Source organism: Zonotrichia leucophrys, chromosome 10, assembly GCF_028769735.1.
Source record: "Zonotrichia leucophrys gambelii isolate GWCS_2022_RI chromosome 10, RI_Zleu_2.0, whole genome shotgun sequence".
NCBI lineage: Eukaryota > Metazoa > Chordata > Aves > Passeriformes > Passerellidae > Zonotrichia > Zonotrichia leucophrys.
This window is the reverse complement of record NC_088180.1, coordinates 12,555,116-12,574,243: the sequence shown is the minus strand read 5'-3', so window position 1 is coordinate 12,574,243 and position 19,128 is coordinate 12,555,116. Positions and strand designations below refer to the sequence as shown.

At 53.6% G+C, this 19,128-nt stretch overlaps 1 protein-coding gene across 1 annotated transcript; it reads right to left on the bottom strand.

Moving 5' to 3' along the window:
• Window positions 1–6,416: 6,416 nt before the first annotated feature.
• Window positions 6,417–14,533, bottom strand: RHCG (Rh family C glycoprotein). The gene is made up of 10 exons (XM_064722109.1): window positions 14,103–14,533; window positions 10,385–10,571; window positions 9,946–10,096; window positions 9,457–9,604; window positions 8,911–9,077; window positions 8,112–8,249; window positions 7,621–7,757; window positions 6,948–7,072; window positions 6,705–6,778; window positions 6,417–6,616 (listed from the first exon to the last, which is right to left on the bottom strand). The coding sequence occupies exons 1-10, from the start codon at window positions 14,287–14,289 to the stop codon at window positions 6,551–6,553; spliced, it is 1,380 nt and encodes a 459-aa protein (XP_064578179.1). The 5' UTR covers window positions 14,290–14,533; the 3' UTR covers window positions 6,417–6,550.
• Window positions 14,534–19,128: the final 4,595 nt, after the last annotated feature.

The following is a 19,128-nucleotide window of genomic DNA, read 5'->3' as shown; positions in this document are numbered from 1 at the left end:
GGGGTACACGAAGGACTGAGAGCCTCCTTCCTCTCCCCACATTCTGCCTACGATGGCAGGCCTCTGAGGAGGTGCCAGCCCTAGCCCTGGCAGCCGGCAGTCCTGCCTTCACCGCTGCCTTGCAGGAGAGGAGAGATGCGAGCACCATGTCTTAGGCGAGGGCACCTCATGCTGGCAGCTTCAGAAATAGCCTGGAAGCCTTTGTCTTAGTGCTTTCCCTTCTTTCTCCCAGGGTCACACGGCTGGTGCTGACAGGATAAAACGGTGCTCTGGAGCAGAGTGATGCTGTGGGGACTAAAAAAGCATGCCAAAACTGGAGATTATCCTCCTATTTCCTCTGCCACATGTTCCCCTGCAATACCATGCCCAGAACTACCCCTGCATGAGGCCAAGCCAGGTTTTTCTCAGACACCAGCACCGAGCATCCACCAAGTCCATGCCCCACAGTCTCACTGTACCCAAAACCACCAGGACCTGGGGGCTGTGTGGTGGCTGCCCTTCCACAACCCAGACAGGGACAGCCCCACGTGTGGTAGCAAACCCCAGACATGTAGGGATGTGTGCCTGACCCCAATGCCCCAATCTCCCCTCCAACAGTTTCTGCATTTTCTCTCTCCTCCCAGGGCAGGCTGCCTCAGCAGGAGCATCCCCGGGCCTCGCTGGCGAGCTGTTATTTGCCAGGCAGAGGTGGGTGAGAAAAGAAACACCCTCCCTAAAAAAATCCCAAGATGTCTGGTGTGAATATCCTGATCCTGCTAACCCTGGAGCCGGCCGCGTGCAAGCAGCAGCCCCGGGTCTCGCTTAGCAACAGGGCACGGAGCAGCCCGCGGCTGGCAGGCAGAAAAAAGGGTCTTTTCTTGTCGCTGAAAGATTCATCGTTGGGCTGAAAGTGGCCCCTCCCCTCTTTCAAATACTTGTCAGCAGGGAGAATACAGCTTAGATACTGGGCTGATCAGATCATGGCTAATCTGTTATTCCTGGCCGGGAAAACTGCCGGAAGACTTTCAAACAACTTCACTGGGAGCGTGTGCGGCGGGAGGGAGCCGGCAGGAGGTGCCGAGCCCCTGGCAGCCCCAGGCCGGCATCCTGAGGGCATCCCCTGCTCCTCAGGTGTGCAGGGAGGGCAGCACTGGCTCCACACCCCGTGCTGACCGCTCCTGCCATGCTCAGGGGTGGCAGAGGGGAAGGGGTCAGTGCTGAGCAGCAGAAGATGGGCTGGCCAAAATGTCTCTGTGGAGAGAGCAGGCTGTTCTCCTTGCATGGCTTTTTCTCACAAATGAGGTGGTTTGAAGATGTTTGTCACTGTTGAAGGACTTTGGTCACTTATGTGTGGGAGTCTCACTGCCACAGAGAGTACCAAGGAAAAGATGGCCAGCTCAGAGAAAGGTGCTTTCCTCCCTCTGGGCTGAGGTGTTTTTAAGGGAAAACCAGACAAGATAATTTGTGTTCTCAGTGGCTTGCAGAAATTTCACATGATAGACCAGATTCTGCTCCTGTACATGAGGTACATCAAAGAGATGCAATATCCTACAATATCTCCTACATGTCCTGCTATTGCCAGCACTGGGGCCAGTGTGTCTGGCCAGCCCAGGGAAGAGCGGCAACACACCCTCACTGCCAGAAACCCACTTCTCCCTACAAAACCAGGATAGGTGGAGCTGCTTTAACCACTGCCACTGCACTCACAGGTAAAATCTGATCCCGAGGCCCAGCACATGCTGCTCTGCCTCCAAATGCTCTGCATGCCCATACATCTTGATCATGCACCTTGCCCTGCTCCCTGGCTTTCCTCCTGCTGCCTTGTTCACGCTGCATTCCACTGTCAGCTCGGCTTTAGCCCTAAATCTTTCTCTTCCAGGCTCAACAGTAGCCCAGGTTATTGTCCAGCACATGCCATGAAGATGGACCTTAGGTGGGACAGCTCTGTGATAGAGAGGAAAATTTCCCTGAAGTGGCCCAAACTGAGGGCAGCCTGTAGGAGGGGGATGGATGCCCAGCGAGCCTGGGGACTGGCCTTCACCTCAGCAAGCTCCTCTTAGTCAGGAATAATTAATTACCTTCTCAAGGATCTTAGCTTCAGCCCTTCCCTGCTCATGCCCCAGCCCAGGAGAGGAGGGAGGAGGAGACGGCAGCGAAGAGGGTAGAGAATTAATTGGACATTGTGTTGGGAATCGCCTCCTGGTTGCTGTCAATCTTGGGAGTGAACAGCCTCTTGTCTCACTCAATAGGAACTTTATATGCTCCTTTAATCCTTCAGTCTGTATTGTCAGAGCGTCCCCCCTCCTCCTGTCTCTCCTTCCCACCACAGGACTTTTGATGACCCCAGCTGTCTGAGGCAATACAAAGAAGCCCCTTAACTAACACCCTGTGATCTATACAGGCAATAAAGAGGGTCCCCTTGACAAGGATTTGCAGGCAGAATATATGCAAATGCTGGGAGGTGAGTGGGTGGGGAGGTGTGCCGGGAAAACCGCAGTGCAGAGGGCAAGGCTCGTGGCCCTGGGGATGCCGTGGCCCAGGAGGGCATGTGGCACAGGTGAGGGGTGGCCAGAGATAGCCAGGGCTGGCTGGGGCTGCTGGGCTGTTGCACACTCTGCCATGGGGTAAAGTAACCAGGAGAGCCCTGTTCATCGGGGCTGTGAGGCCAAGGCATCCATGGGCACATAAATGGGGGGCTCCTGGCCCATGTCCTCCTGTGCTTTGCTCCTTGACGGCCACCTCCTGAAGTCAGGAGGCCGTGCTCCTTCCCACATTAGCACATGAATGGGGTTAGGGGTGGGGGGGAGGTGTGAAGGGGGGCAAGCCCCCACTGTCCACTCAAGCAAACAATTTGGCTAGCAAATTGACATAATTACAAGGGACAGAGAGAAAAGAAAGGCGAGCCCCCTCCCCTGCGCTCCAGAGGGCCCGACCCCTGCCGAGTTACTTAGACCCTTTGTGCGACTCAATGCTAGGTACTGATGAGGGGACGTATGCCCTTTTCAAGGGCCCTAAGCGACCGGCTGCCCTAATCTGATTACAATTTACAGCGCTCCTTCAGAGGGGCTGCAGTGGGACTTACGAGGCCGGGCCTGGACACGCCGGCCCAAAGGTGGCTGGGTGTGCGTGGCACGGGTAGCACCATGGCCAACAGCATGTGGGCATCACTAGCAGCACCTGTAGTGTGGCTTTCAGTGTGTCACCTGTGCAAGGTCAAAAAGGCTGAGGGCACGGCTGCAGTGAAGTGTGGCTTTGTACGTGTGGGCAGGCCAGGCCCAGACATGCTGGCCCAAAGGTGGCTGGGTGTGTGTGGCACAGGTGGGAGAATGTGCACGGTGGCACCAGAGCCAACAAAGTGTGATCATCACCTCCAGCGTGGCTTTCAGTGTGCCACCTGTGGAAGGTCAAAAAGGCTGAGGCCATGGCTGTGGGGACGTGTGGCTTTGTATGTGTGGGCAGGCTGGGCCTGGACACACCGGCCCAAAGGTAGCTGGGTGTGCGTGGCACAGGTGGGAGTATGTGCACAGTGGCACCATGGCCAATAGCATCACCAGCAGCACCCACAGCGTGGCTTTCAGTGTGACACCTGTGCAAGGTCAAGGAGGCTGTGGGGATGTGTGGCTTTGTACATGTGGGCACGCCGCCAGCAGCAGATATGCAGTGGCCAGTGGCTGGGCCCATTTCAGCCCAAATCTGGGGTCGACACCTGTACACACCAGCACACACATGGGCACAGGTGTACCAAGCAGGCAAACCCCCTTGTCCCAGGCAGATCCACAGATGGGGCCCCTCTCCACCAAGAGTGGGGACAGCAGAGGTGAGCAAAGGCCTTCTGCCAAAATCTCTGCGGCAGCTTGCAGGAGCAGGAGTGCGAGCAAAGCCCACCACCTGCCTATTAAAAGAGGGATTAAACTATGCTGTTCCTCCCCCCCACCTCCTCCCTTCTCTCTCTAACATCATCCCCTTGGGGAAACTACCACCTTTACATGAGATTTTCCCTTTTTTTTAACCTCTTTTCTGCTCCATGCCACAGAGATCCCAGGGGATTAGCAGCCAGGCTGGGCCTTCCAGCCTCCTTGAAGGCAGGTTGCTTCAGCCACCCCCCCCATGGGAACCTGCCCCAGGACAACTTTGGTCAATGGCTCCGGTGCTTCCCAGCCAATTTGTACCACCTAATCCCCGCGAGTATCTCCAGCCCCTTTCTCACATGTTCTCCCGCCTGCTGGAGCAGCCCAATCCTCTGCTCTCCACGCTCCCCCGTTGAGAAACCCTCCGTCCACCGCTGGGGCCGCGGCCGCACTTCAAACGCGGCAGCCCGCTCCCGGCATTGTTTGGCAGGGAATTAAAGCTGCACGGCCAGCCCCAGCGAGTGATTTAGGCACTGAGACCAGACTGAGCCCCGCCAGAGCACGGGCAATAAAACGCTTCGCTGCCCAGCAGCCCCGGCAATTTAGGGGTCTTCCCACGAGGAGGAGGCACAGCCCAGAGGGCCGGGGAATTGGGTCAGGGCTTCTTCTTCCAGCATGTGCACATGGGACAGGATCATCTCCCAGGGCTCACAGATCTGTCCATCAGAAATGTGGGCTGGCCACCTGCTGAAGGAATGAGGGTCACCCAGTCCTTACCATTACATGGACCCTCGTGAGCTGCTGGGAGGAAAGATCAGAGGCCACGAAGGTTGAACACACAGCTTGTCTGGGACACAGACAGAACTTAAATGGTGTGGGATGAAGGGACACCAGTCCAGTCACACAGGAGGAAACGCAGTGCCCAAAAGGTCTGCTCCTGCTTTTAGATTTTGCAGGCTTGTGGGGAAAAGTTTTGGACTTCCTTTCTGAAATGACATTGCCTGTGGTGCCTGTCACTGAACATCCCTGTGGTGGTTTCTGCTGCACTCTCTGGATGAAGCTGTGAGCAGAAAATGGCTGTTACAACCCTTTTCCAGCGCAGAGAAGGTGGGAAGAGATCTCCCTCCTTCAGCAGATCCCAGCACAGGGAAAACACTTGCCCTACATTTTCCCATCCCTGTCTTAGAGAAAGGATGAGCTCAATGTATGTTTCAGCCTCTGCAGGAATCATTCTCCAGAGACCATTTCTAACCCCTGTCAGACCTGCCTTTGCCATCATAAAAGAAATATACAATACACCACTTGCTGGCAAGCAGGCTGGAGCTCCAGCTGGCCCAGCTACGATATTTCTGAATTTCTTCTCAGCCAACCAGCCCTCTCCCTGCATGCCACACTGCTGCCGTGCTGGAAACCAATCCTGTGGAGGATTTTAGGCCTTTTATTACTCTTCTTTTTTCAGTGGTGAGGTTGTTTCAGGCCAAATGGAGGCAATGTGTGTACAGGAGGGAGCGTCTCGGTGCCTGGCTGTCCCCGTCCCCGCCATGGCAGGGGAACACAGTGTTTCGGCACCTCCTCCTCTGTCACAATGTTTTTCAGCTCCACCAAGCAAAGTGTCCAATTAGAGCAGAGCCTCTTGCTTCCATCTTTGCCGACATTTAATTAACATGCTGCTGCTGGCAGCCGCTGACAAATTCCAGAAACATGTTGTAAAGGGTTTTTGTCTTTACCCAGCATGGAAAATGAGGGTGTCATATCCCAAGGGGATGTGAATAGCTACTTTTGACTCCCCCCCTCAGGTGTAAGAATTACAGCTAGATGCAGTGAAGAGACCTATCAGCCCTCCTACCTCCTTTCCTCCCCTCCCTTTTCCTTTCCTGCTCCTCATATTATATCACCCTGAAAAACATGCAGGATTTTAGGCCTGGTTTTCAGCCCTGTGTCCTCCAAACCTGGCTGAAGCCTGATGGTCCAGCTAAGAGATGGGGGCTGTCATCTTCCCATCAGAATAGCACCAGACAGTGGAAAGAGCCATCTGGTGACAATGGAAGAAATGGATGAAGCCAAAAAGGAGGAAAAGGTCCTTTCAGCCTGTGCTGTACATTCAAAAAAGGTTCCAAGGAGCTGATGGAGGCCTTGAAAGAGCAGTTCAAGGGAAGGTGATGGCAGAGGCCATCATGTAGAAGTGTAGCTGGACTCCCAATGGTCCTCACCCCTGCCTTGGATGGCTGCATGAGTAGAGGCTCAGCTGCTGCACCCCTGCTTCCCCTCCTCAAAAAGAACCAGCCCAGCCTGTGCTACCCACCGTGGGCATTGCCATCTCAGGGTGCCAGCTCCCAAACCAAGTATCTCCCCAGACTGCATTATCAAATACGTTGTCTAACACACCCAGCTTGTGCTGCCGCCGTTCATGCCTGCACTTTGTCCCCAAGGCACCGGGAGTGTCCCAGCGCCTCTGCTTTGCCCGGGGCAGCCGAGAGCTCTCCTGGCAGCTGCTGCAACCCATGTCCCATCCCTGTGCCGCACATCCCATCCCATCCCTGTGCCGCACATCCCATCCCGCTCGGCCGCTGACACACGGCAGCACAGGCCTGGAAAGAAGAACACGACTTTATTATATCCACAAAAGCGGCAAAGCAGGGCAGAGCCCCGCGGTCTCGGGGAGCGGACGATCCCTCTGCGCTCGGTGCTGCGGCCGGGAAGGCGGGCGGGCGGCGGGGCGCGGCTCAGGGCGAGGCGGGCTTGTCGGGGTTGTGCATGTGGTACACGTCGCTCTCCTCGTCCTCCGGCACCTGCGGCAGAGCCCCCTGAGCCCCCCGGGCCGGGCCGCGGGCCGACAGCGCCATCTCGTGCCCCCCGCCCCGCTCCCGGCCCGCTCACCTCCCAGTAAATGCCGTCCTCGAAGCAGTTTTCGGCCGCGGCGTCCCCCCAGATGGGCAGCTTCAGGATGCCCCCTGCGAGGAGGAGGGCAGGGTGGTGGGCACGGGGGGATGCGGGATGCTCCACCCAACGGGGCAAACGCAGCCCTGGCACGGCGCTCGGTGCCGTCCCCCCAGGATGGATCCGGCACGTGGATGCCGCTGTTTGAGCATCCTCCCCTCTCCGCACTGCCCTCCGGCTTACCCACGATGGCTCCCCCAGCGAATGCCATCAGCAGAGACACCACAATGCCGGCTGCCTGGAAACCTCCCTGGATGCTGGGTGTCCGCGTCTGGTACACGCCCGTGAAGTCAAACGCCTTGATGAACCTGCCGAGAGCAGAAATGGTGAGATTTCCCCTGGCAGTAGGGCAGAAATGGTGATGATTGCCCCTAACAGGAGGCATTCCCCGGCTCCGTAGGAACCATGGTGTCCTGCGCTTTTGGGAGCTCTTCCCTACCCCCATCCCTCTTCTGCAGTGTTCCAATGACCAAAACATTGCTCACTTCTTTCTCTGACCCCTGGCAAAGCTTTACCAAGGAGGAGCCCAAAATATAAACATTCTCCTTGTAATTCAGACTTTTAGCCTTACCTGACCCCACAAAACAGTGCAGGGGAGAGGGAGAAGCACTTCCCTCCCCATTGTGGCCCAGAATAATGCCAAACAGCAGGACTGCGCTCACTTCATGAGGCCACCAAGAGTCAGCTGCATAAGATGAGGCTACACTTCAGTAAGCCAAACACAGTCAGTGCAGCCCATGGTTTTGAGGGATAGCTCTGGGCAACTCTGAACTATTAACAAAAGCTGTTATTTGCTCCCAGCCCACACAGCTTCAGGTAAAATCTGTTCTCAGGGAAGAATTTCAAGCCATCTTACCCTTCCTTTCCATACACATCCTCCGTAGCTGCAGCTGCTGTGATGGCCCCCACAATGCCCCCAATAAGGCCTGGCATGGCATGGAGGTTGTGGATGCCACATGTGTCCTGGATGTGCAACCTGGACTCCAAAAAAGGCTGAGAGGAAGGGAAGTAAAGAGAAATCAGGGAATTGAGTGTGGTCCTGGAAAGGATTAGTTTCTTCCATGGAGGACTGGGATAAGCAGAGAAAGATGAGAGATATTGTGTCCCATTAAAGAGCTAAAGGCTTGTAGACAAAGATGTGAGCCAAGCTCAAAATAAACTAGCAACATGTCCTCCAAACACATTCCTGTTGGGAGTCTGAAACTTCCTGAGCATTTTGGGCAGTAAATGGAGACAGAAGTGGATCTCGCAAGGGATTCTGGAAAGCAGGAACCGTCAAAGGGAAGTTAAACCATTTCTGGCCTCCTCAGGAGGAGCAGGACTGCAGGCCCCTGGAGCAGCACTCACCGTGAAGTAGACATAGCCCAGCGTGGACACGATGCCAGAGATGGAGCCCACAATGAGGGAGCCATACGGGGTCAGCATCATCTCGGCGCTGGTGCCCACGGCCACGCCGCCGGCCAGCGTGGCGTTCTGGATGTGCACCTGCAGGGGCAACCACTCTGCCTTGGCATCTCAGGGACATTGCAATTGCTCAGGGATGGTGCAATGGCAAAGCGGGAGAATCAGCTCTGAAAATGTTTCCAGAGGAAATATCAGGGCCCATTTTCCTACTTGGTGGTGAAAAACAAGAAAAGAACAGGCAGCTTTTGTCTGTAGCACAGGTGCACAGAGACTCCCACTCCCTGTACCACACATGTTCTTTGCATCCACAGATACGGGTGGGGAGTTGTGATGAGATGGAAATTGTCTCACCCGTGTGTCATGCAAGCTCTGCTGTCACAGAGACTTGTCACCCACACATCCAACACGTACAAGTCAGCCCCCCGATTGCTCACGAGCTGCTGCACAGGCCTTGTTTGATGGGGAGCGCTGCCAAACAGGGCTCTGCAATGTGTCCAAGAGCAAGTCCAGTGCCTGCTGTGACTTGGCAGGGCATCACCCCACACTTCAAGCCCTGCAGGACCCATTCCCACTTTCTTATTCAATATACCCTCAGAGTTTCTGACTGGATGCTGGTTTCACCATCATCCCTAGAAACCCTGTGTCTGTTCAGCAAAACACAAGTTCCAGCTGTTTTCTAGACCCTTGATCAACCTCATTATGTGTCCCTGGGGCAGTGCAGGGCTCTGTGCTCCCATCTTACCATGTCAAGCTTGCCCTTCTTTTGCAGCATGCTGGAGAAGGCCATGGTGGTGAGGACACAGGCGGCCAGCGAGCAGTACGTGTTAATGGCAGACCTGTGCTGGGCATCCCCGTGGTCAGAAATGGCTGAGTTAAAACTGGGCCAGTACATCCACAGGTACAGGGTACCTGGCGGGATGGGGCAGATGGGATGAGGAAGAGAAAGGAAAAAGAGAGAATGTAGGACTTGAAAACAAAACTCTTCTGCACAGGGGGAAATTACATCCCATAGTCCTGCTTCCCCAGATCCACACCCTGCATGATGAGAGCAGCATCAGGAAAGGCTGGCACAGATCGGGAACCAAAATGCATCCTTATCTTCCCAGGTACCATCCCAGCCCAGCCACTGATGAAGAGAGCTGAGTAACTCTGAAATGTGAAAGACCTCTGGGATACAGAGCTCCTCAACGCATGCTGGTTTCATTTTTCCCAGAGACACACGAGGAACCAGCCCTGTGCAGCTGAGTGCTCCCCATGCTGCAGCAACCCGGGGTGAGGGCTGGCTCACCGATCATAGCAAAGAGGTCAGAGTGGTACACGGAGCCCTGCTTGTCCTTGCTCTGCTCCAGGTTGGGTCTGTACAGGATCCGTGTCACCGTGAGGCCAAAGTAGGCTCCGAAGGTGTGAATGGTCATGGAGCCACCTGCATCCTTTACCTGCAGCCATGGGAAAACAGAGGTTTGCCTCTGCAATCTCTACTCGTTCTGGAGCTAAGGCCTGATTTGCATCATGCCCAGCTTGTCTGTGCACTTGACAGAGGGACCCAGTGCTCCTGAATTGCCAGGCTTATGTGTAAAACCCCAGAAGATCTCCTTTCCCAGGGAAGCATGACCCTCTGCCCCTCTCCTTCACAATCTGCCTACCTTTGCTGTCTGGATTCTTGCATTTTAAATGCTTATAAAGGCAGTGCCTTGGTAGAGACATGGCAAAGGGAGACAGTTTGAAGAAGTGCAGAGAGAAAGGAGCAGAACAAAGCAGGTACTACCTAAAGCCTTACATGAAGAAGGTTGAGGAGGATGTACTCATTCACTGAAAAGAGTGTTACTTGAAATAAAGTCATGACAAGGAGCTGTATGGGGCTGGTTTTGCCCAGGATGGCCCCAAAGGCGATGCACACAGAGCCCACGCAGAAATCAGCATTGATCAGGCTGGAAAAAGGGAAGGAAAATTGTGGTTTAATAAGGAAAATCTTCTCTGTAAATCACTCTTACCCACCCCCAGCTCTAGAATCCCACCTGAAGACAAAGAAGTGGTTAGGATTCCCTGGATTTCCCACTGACCTTCCTCCCAACCTCACATCCCAACATTATTCAGATAATGTGGATGATCTGTGTTCCCAGCACTGATATACAGGAGTTGCCAACTGCTTGGCTCTCATTCCAGCTCTTCTACTGGCGAGGCCAGAGGTGCCATCCCAGAGCCCAACTCCTCCTTACTTCTCCACTCCAATGAGGATCTTCCCATCCTTGAAAGAGTGGAACCAGCCTTGCATCAGGAGAGCCCACTGGATCCCAAAGGCAGCAAGGAGGAAATTGAAACCCACAGCTCCGAATCCATAGCGCTTGAGGAAGGTCATGAGGAAGCCAAAGCCCACAAAGATCATCACATGGACATCCTGGAAAGCTGTGCAGAGGGAAGGGACTGTCAGCTCTGCAAGGACAGCAGGGCTGCAAGAGCCACGTGCATTTGGTGTTGAAAAGAAACTAATTACATCAGTAGCAGTAGGGGGGAAATTCAAGAGAAAAAGTGTGTTTGCCTCATGTCCCCATGCTTCTAAGTCTGAAAATGGCTCAGCTTTAAGAAATTGGCTTTTGGTTAAAAGGCTCAGCCTTTAAAGGAAATGTTTACTAAAAGCTTTGTGCAAAAGAAGACCTGAGAGTAATGGAGTGTACAAAGGAAAACGTTTTTCTACTCAGATTGTTTTTTCTCCTTTTGTGAAAAACTCAAAACCATCACGTGAAATGAACAGTAAAGTTTTGTTAAAACACGTAAATGGCCATTTTGAGTAGGTCCATTCAGCGCAGAGTCCTGGTGATGGCTCAGAGCAAGGAGAGCACAAGAACAAAGAAAGTTTACGAATACACTTTTAAATGCTTTGGAAATCAGCAGCAAAATACCCTTGAGAGCAGAAACCCACTGTGTGAGATTTTTAGTGCTCAAACCAGAGAGACCCAGTTCTTCCCACTAATGGTCAAACCTGCTCACCCAAGCCCCTCAGATGCCCTTCCCCGGGGGAAACCAGATCTGTGCGAGCCTCTAGAAAGACCTTCTTGGTGCAGTAAACCTGCTGTACTTTTTAATGCTGCACCTTTCTATCAGATAAGCATTCCTTTGCAATTAAGTGAGCTGAAACGCTTGCATACTTACAAACTGAACCATGCAAACCCTAACACTGCAGGCCGCTCAGCTAATGGAAAGAACAGGAGACCCAAGGCTGGGATCCCCCTTGGGAGACTCCTGCCAGCAAAACCATACTGCAGAGCAGATAAATACAGCACTGAGGGAGCTAAACCAGATTGTTCTGTATTTTGTAGTGCAGAAATCATTATAGCCACTACATTCAGCAAAGTCTGTGCACTCAGAGAGGGTGTAAGCTCAGGGCAAAGGAAATTCTGTCTGCAAGTCTGCTCTATCCCGAAACTGTGCTGAAATCCATCAGCGCTGAAATCCATCAGCTCCTGGTTCATTTTCACAGGGCTTGTGTCTGCTATTTCCACTGAGGGTGGGTGAAGACTTGTGTGAAGTGCAGCTCTGCAGAAGCTGAGAAGACCTTGTAACTTGTTTAAGGATGAGCATTTGGACAGGCTTAAGCCATGTAGTGCCATGCTAGTCTGATTGCTTTTAAAAGATGTCCCCCATGTCTATGAAATCACTCTTTAAAAAGGAAGGAGACGAGATCTGCAGCTGGCACTGTTCAGCAGAGGTCACTTCCAAAGCACTTCTCCACATGTCCTAAGAACCAATCTTAGTTACTGGGGTTTTACCTCACAATCCCATAGACTTTCCCTCTGCAGCTGTACTTGTTTCCTCTCTCTCTTTTCCAGTGTAAGCAGCACAATATACAGCTAGATTAATCTGCTGCCATTTGCATCATGTATTCATTCTCTCACCCTAAAAGCAGAAACACACAGGTCAGAGTTAAACTGTGGACTGTGTGCCTTCCCAAAACCCAGAGGATCCCATTGTGTTAGACCCTGTATGAACTCAGGAGGAAGAGCAGATCTTTCTCTAAACGACACCCAATCTAAAACCTTTTTCTAACCCTTGCCTTTGTTTTCCCTTAGTAAGAATAACATTGTTATCATTGAGGCAGTACAGGCATTGCCATGCCCTACAGGTTCTGTAAGCCTGCTTTTGTGGCAGGACAATTGCCATAACTATCAAGAATAAGTGTTTGGGCTTTGGGAATGCTCTCAGGGACAAAAAAAACTCACTTCTTTTCCCCTAGAGAGCAGATGAGTCACTGATTACAAAATATCAACTTGTAATCCAAAATGAGAAGAAATTGTCTCACTGACTGGGCCTGGCAATGGGCACCATTGACACAACCACATATTGACTTCCTGAAACCAGGACAGCTTCCCTCTGCCTGCCTTCCCAATCTTCTCTGGCTTGAAGGACCTGTTCATTTGTCACTCTTATCCCTCTGCCACTGCAGACAGATGCTGTGGACAGCAGTGGTCACAGATATGTTGGTACAAATGATCTTCGGGTGATCAACCGCCACAGTCTTCTGAGCAGCACTGGATGGACACAAGGATTAAAATTCCAGAGTTTGGCCACCTTGTCATGTTTGTCCATCTTTGCAGAGAGAGAAAATTTCTGATTAGATAAGGGAGAAAGAGCAGCTGTGCTTTTGGGCACGTGAGCTCTTCCTCAGGCCTGAAACAGAAACGTAATTCAAAGCTAAACTGAGCAGTTGCCCTTAGCTTGATTTAGTTGTGTTGAATCCATCTTGCCGTTTGAGGGGGAATATTTGGCACTGCAGAGCAGGAGTGGGATATGAGGACAGAAGAGATGTCACTTCCTTAGCTCCTACACACTCTTTCTTGGACTCCTGATGTCCTCCCAGCACACCAGTGACAAGAGCAGCCCTCAGGCAGTGCTGCTGCTTCACACCAACCTGTGTGGGGCTGGTCCCAAGGGCAGATGTCCAGGGAGAGCCCAGGGCAGCCACGACCGTACATGAACCTGGAGGCTGACTGAGCAGCGGGTTTCTGTAAGCAAATCCTTCTCTCAACTAGCTAATCCTCAGCAGCCACAGGTTGCTATAGCTCCTTTGATTTAGCAGGTGTTTTTAATGGAAATGTTCTAAATAGATGCATGACTCAGGCCTGTTGCTTCCTTGGAAACAATTGCCTACAGAAGCAGCCTGTTCTGAAAGGCTCGCAAAGATGACCAGCCTTGGAGATCAAAGCCACCGAGAGGCACTGGCTGGCCAGAAGAGCTTTAACCTTCTGAATAATTTCTGTGTCACTGTGATGCAGAACCCAAGAACCCTGGGAACCTGACGGCTCAGGAGGACTCTGGCACCAAAATGCCAGTAGCTAAAGGGTAATTCACAAGTGAGGGGGTGGACGGAGGAAGAGGAGGAAGATGTCACAGGATCTCAACAGCCGTTCCTCTGTGTGCACAGAAAGGCTTGCTCTGATCCAAAGCTGAGGGAGGGGGCAGAGAGCTGAAACTTGCAGAGTGTTGGGAACACGTCAGCCCTATTCCTGGAAAAAAGACGTCATGGTACCCTGCTGACAGAGCCCCAAGGCACCAGAGGGCCATGAGGCTTTTCTCTGGTTCTTTGGTGAACCCCAAGCCAGCCTCGAGGCAAGAGTATGATCTTCCAGCAATTGGTGGAGACAGCACCTCTGACAGGCTCTGCCACAGCACAGGATAGGATGGATGGGATGGAATGGGATAGATCAAGAAGGGATGGGATAGGTTGGGATGGGATGGGATGTGATGGGATGGGATGGATGGGATGGGATAGATCGGGATGGGATGGGATAGATCGGGATGGGATGGGATGGGATGGGATGCAATGAGATGCAATGGGATGCGATGGGATGCGATGGGATGGGATGGGATGGGATGGGATGGGATGGGATGGGATGGGATGGGGACCAGCCAGCACAAGGATCAGGCTCCCAGAATACTCACAGGGGTATCGGAAGTAGAAATCGTTCTCCATGTCACTGGTCAGGTTCATGTGCCGTTTCTCCTCCTCCCAGTGCGCGTCAGCTTCAGCACCGAAGCGCACGAAGACTCCGAAGAGGACGATCATGGCCAGCTCCCAGAGCAGGCACACCAGCGGCAGCCGCCAGCGCATGTTGGTGTTCTTGGCCATGCCCTGGTGCTCCTGTCCCTGCGCAGGGGCTCCCGGGGGCTGAGCGAGCCGTGGCCCCCGCGCCGCCCAGGGCCGGGCACATATATCGGTCAGGGAGGGCGAGGTGGGGCCCAGGGAGGTGCCTCCGGCAGGATCACGTTTCAGAGCTCTGGAGCTTCAGCAGGGCTGTTCCTCTAACCCACCTTCCTCCCTGGGAGGAGGGACAGCCTCAGCACCTTTCCTCTGAGCTGCTCCGAGCGCCTCTGAGCCCTGCCTCCACAGGGACCAGCAGATGTGGAGGCCAGTGTGACTCAGAGTGTCCAGCCCCCTGCTCTGCCCAGTCCCACACCCCTTCCCTGCCCCTGCCAGGAGCACCTTGATCCCACTGTCCCCTCCCTCCTGGCTCTGGATGCTCCCCTCACCCCCTCCCCAGCTCTGAGATCCCCTTCCCCAGCTGGCACTGTGGGTGAAGGCACTGACCTTTGCTCCAACTCCTGGCTTTTGGAAAAGCAGCTGAGGTGCACAACGGGAGGAAGAGGAAGGTGTGAGCTTCAAACCGTGTACTGCGATCCTCCATGAATGCAGAGACATGTGATGGCCCTGCCAAGGCTGTAAGGATGTTCAAGTGCCACGTGTTCCATCATTTCCCAAAGTGATTTACCCAGAGCATCCTCCTGATGAGGCAAACTGAGCTGGGGCTGCAGAACCAGGGCAATACTGTGAGATGGTGCTGGAGGCCTAAACAGCTCCTCCTCTGGTATGGTTTTCCTTTAATTAACAAATATAAACACAAAAGTCCATTTTTCCTATTCTTTAGAATTATGTGCTCTTTCCCCAAAGAGCCAGGCAAGTCCTTCAAACGGATCCCAGCTCCTTCCTCTGCCTGCAGATCCCTGGTTTGCCTGTCAGTCTTCCAGAGATGAAAGACTGCAGCCCAGGCAAGCTGCCCAAATTTGCTGATGGCATCTAATTGTGGCCTGCAGGCTGAGCAAGCAGCACTGATTTTGGTGTTGATTAGGCAATAATTTGAGTTTATTATTTTTTCTTGTGTGCTTTTCTTCTCAAAATGACAGATGGCAGAAAAATGCTGTGGATGGTCTTGAAGAGACTGACGGCCACACAAAAATCATCCTCCAACCTCATTTGAACCCATGCAGGCAGCAGGATTGAGACAGTGTCAAAAAAAGAGAGAAGCCCATCTGCCTTAGCCCTCACCCTGCATGAGCAGAGCTCCATGTGACTGGGGTCACTTTTTGGGGACACCTGAAGCAAGGGGATTTTGCTGTTGTCTGAAGGACGAGCTCCCCCTCGAGCAATGCTGCTCAGGGCGTGGTTTTGGGTCTCCCATTACACAGGGCTGTGCACACCAGGATACAAAAGATCTCCAGCTAGAAGGAAGCTGAAATCCCCAGACAATACTTGATCTCTAATTGCTGGAACGCTGTTGACAGTTGCCTGTTCTCGTGCCAGCTACGTGGTAGGACTGGTATTGTGCCCTGCCCTAGAGCAGCCTTTAGACACCTCAAAAAGGCAGCACAGAGCAGCGTTTTAAAACAAAAGGGAACTTGCTTAGGTATTGTAGCCACCAGCAGCTACACTTTGTGATTACTTGAGCAAAAGAGTAACTGCAGAGCTTTTCTAATCTATGCCATCACTGAAATGGCAGAGTCTCCGGAAAAGCAACCTGCAAAGCCCTTGTGCAGACCCCAGAGGCAGCAGTTCTGTCCCACCTGCTGTCCCCAGCCCCTCTTCCCACGTGTGGAGGCCAGGAACAAAGGCTAATGGCTTTTCTGCTGGCCTGATAGTCTCACCTTGCTGCACTGCCCCTCCTTATCAAGCTGCAGATCAGCACTTTGTCACTGCAGTCCCAGCGGGGCTGGCATGCTCCACTGGCTGTCCGTGCTGTGAGAGCCCATTAAGGGACCAGCTTCTCTCCAGGCTCCTTTCCAGGGCCAGGATAGCACTGGGAAGGCTGGTGGGGCTGTGCCAGCACATGTGTCTGCAGCAGGGCTGGCAGGGCACTTCCGATGATGGGTTAGACCACCACTGCACCCACCCTGCAAGGCTGGTAGGACACACAAGGCAGGTTTCACCATGCCTCAGTCACAAATATCAGGGTGCTTAAATGTCCTGTTGGAAACTTCAGGCTGGTGTCAGCTTGCTCCATCACAGAATTTCACCCATCATGTCCAGCACCCCTAAGAGCTGCAAGTCTTCCCCGAAAAATCTCTGGGATGATGCTGGAGGAGAAGGAACATTTGTCTTTCTGTTCAAGAGCAGTAGGACCAGGTCTGGCAGTGTCCAGATCTCAGTTACCCTTGGGTGAGGGTTGTACAGTACTGGTCCTAGCTGGGTCTCTCCCAGTTTCTCACTTTTATGAGCACTAAATATGTTTGAAAGATGTAGAGACAAAATCTAAAGCACAGGAAAACCCTCCCTCTTGCCTGGAGGCCTTGGGGCAGCTTCACCCTGGAGAGGAGGGAATGGGTGCTCCCCAAATCAGTGCTCAAAGCAGCCACCACCAGTAGCCTTTGGGCACATGGGGTGGAAAATGAGGATTTGGGGAGTCCTGGAAGCCTTGATGTAGCATAAATGAGACTCTGAGAATTGCCCAGTATCAAAGGTGACTCGTTGCTTGTGCAGGTCCTTGAGGAGTGACCTGAAAGCAAAGCATCTGAATCAATACAAAACAAAACTTTTTTCCAGGCTGGCTCAGCCTGGCAAACACTTTCCACTGGGGCAGGACAGAGTGGTGCTATGAGGGGAGATCAAACACTTCATTTAGGTCTGGGCTTTCTCATCAATTTTTTTCAGCCCCCACCATTAAGTATCCCTTGGAGATAAATGTTGGAAACATGACAAAATAAGGCGAGATTTTTTAAGATAAAAAATATTTTATCTGGATCAAAGTGACAACAACACATGAGCCAAATTCTCAAATTATTTTTCTTGTGCCCCCTCCTTCCTCCTAAGAAACAGCATTTACCAGCAAGTAAATGATTGTCCAGAAAAAACCCAAGGACTCTTTGAGAGGGAAGTTGGTGTCCTTGTGGAGCAGCAGAGAGGGCAAATGTCTGTGAAAGCAGCACAAACATGGGACAGCACAAGAAGCAGGGATGTGAGCAACTCTGGCTGTCACACTGGGAAACAATGTCACCTGTGCTCAGCCAACATCTCTGCTGGCCTTCCCAAGAGCTGGATAGGCTTCCAGAGCAAATGCACTGAGGTGGGCAGGAAAGGAGAAGGGGTTTGAGTAGCTAGCAGCAGTTCCTGTGCTGGAAGCTGTCAGGCTTTGCTGGGAAGCTGCCCTTTGCCCTGGGTTTGTTTCGGGTCCCAGGGGGACTGTGATAAGGCAGGTTTTGGTCACACTCTGCTAAGTGTCCTCAGCGGCCTGCTGGGACAAACGCCAGTGGCTGGACAATGGCAGTGACATGGTGTGGCTGGCTCCTCCTCAGGGCTCAAACAGCACAGAGATGTCACGCAGCAAGAGATGTCACACCTGGCCAGGAGAAGGGAGCCCACATCCCCGGGGCTGCAGGCTGCCCTCTGCACTTTCGCAGGGACACCTGGTGTCCTTCTCTTGCTCTTGGTGGCAGGTTGCTCCTGCCCAGCCGAGTGCATCAGCCCCTGGTTCCAGCTCATTAAACCCACTTGTGTTCACAGTCACCACAGAGCCAAACGGGCCCTTTAGTGCCCCTTGTCTTTGTTTCTCTATAAATACCACCGGCTCTGGGGACACTGGTTTGGGCTGGGCTGCTCTGGCTCTGGAGGTGAGGATAGAGCAGACAAGGGGGTGGGGATGCTCTGTGGGGACTCCTCTGTGTTACCCACTGTGATCACACTGTGATCACTGACACCATGGGGACAGACACGCTTCAAGCTCTGCAAGGAGGGGCTGATGACAGCCCAGGGTCTTTGCCCTCCACAAGTGCCCTGTCCAGGTGCCTTGACCCTGCACCTTTTCATAGAATCAAGTTTGGAAGAGGCCTTTCCAATCAAGCCTAACCACAATGGAGCATTACCACTGTAACCCCTTAAACCATGTCAGCCAGTGCCACATCCAGATGCCTCCTGGACACCTCCAGGGATGGTGACTCCACCGCTCTCCTGCCCAGCCTGTTTCAATGAATGACCACCCGAATAGTAATTTATTTGGGTTTTTTAAATATGTAATCTGAATTAGAATCTGAATTTTACCCATACGGGCCCTGGGCTGTCCCAGGGAGGCTGGGGAAGGAGGATGCCATGCCAGCAGGACCCTCTGGGCAGGCTGGGTCAGCGCTGTCCCCGTCCCTGTGCTCGTGGGCGGCGGTGAGAATGGGGAGGTGCCGGTCCGCTGGTAGCCGCGGTCCTCTAGCGGCACCGGGGGAGCCTGCGGGGTGCGGGGTGGGCAGGGCCGGGCCGGGGCCGCGGCTCAGCCCCGGGTCCCGCTCGGGGATCCCGCTGTACCCGGCGAACACCGCCGCCCTGTCCTGGTGACGACATACCATACGATGAGTGACATCACACTGCACGCTGGGTGACGTCATGCATAACATTGAGTGACGTCACCACCAGGCGCGCCCCGCCGGCTTTAAATTTTAAACCGGTGGCGGCGCCCAATCGGCTCGGTCTGCGCGCTGGCCACGCCCCCTCCGTCACTGCTTCCCACCAATGGTATAGCAGTGCTCTCCACGCGGCTGGCCAATCAGCAGCGAGCACCCCTCTCACCGCCCCACCGCTCCGCCCTCCAGCTCTCCGCTCTCTGCCAATGGGAGAGGGCGGCGCAGGGAGTGGGCGTGGCGGGGACTCGGCGGCAGCCAATGGGGGCCCGCGCTAGGCGAGGGCGCGAGCGGCCGTACCGGCGGGCGATGGCGGCGG

Excerpts from the sequence above, each read along its gene's own strand:
- RHCG (XM_064722109.1), bottom strand. The coding sequence starts at position 14,289 with ATGGCCAAGAACACCAACATGCGCTGGCGGCTGCCGCTGGTGTGCCTG. Across the intron at positions 9,605-9,945 it reads TCCTCCTCAACCTTCTTCAT|GTAAAGGATGCAGGTGGCTC; the intron begins GTAAGGCTTTAG and ends CCATGGCTGCAG. Across the intron at positions 6,617-6,704 it reads AGGACGGCATTTACTGGGAG|GTGCCGGAGGACGAGGAGAG; the intron begins GTGAGCGGGCCG and ends GCTCTGCCGCAG.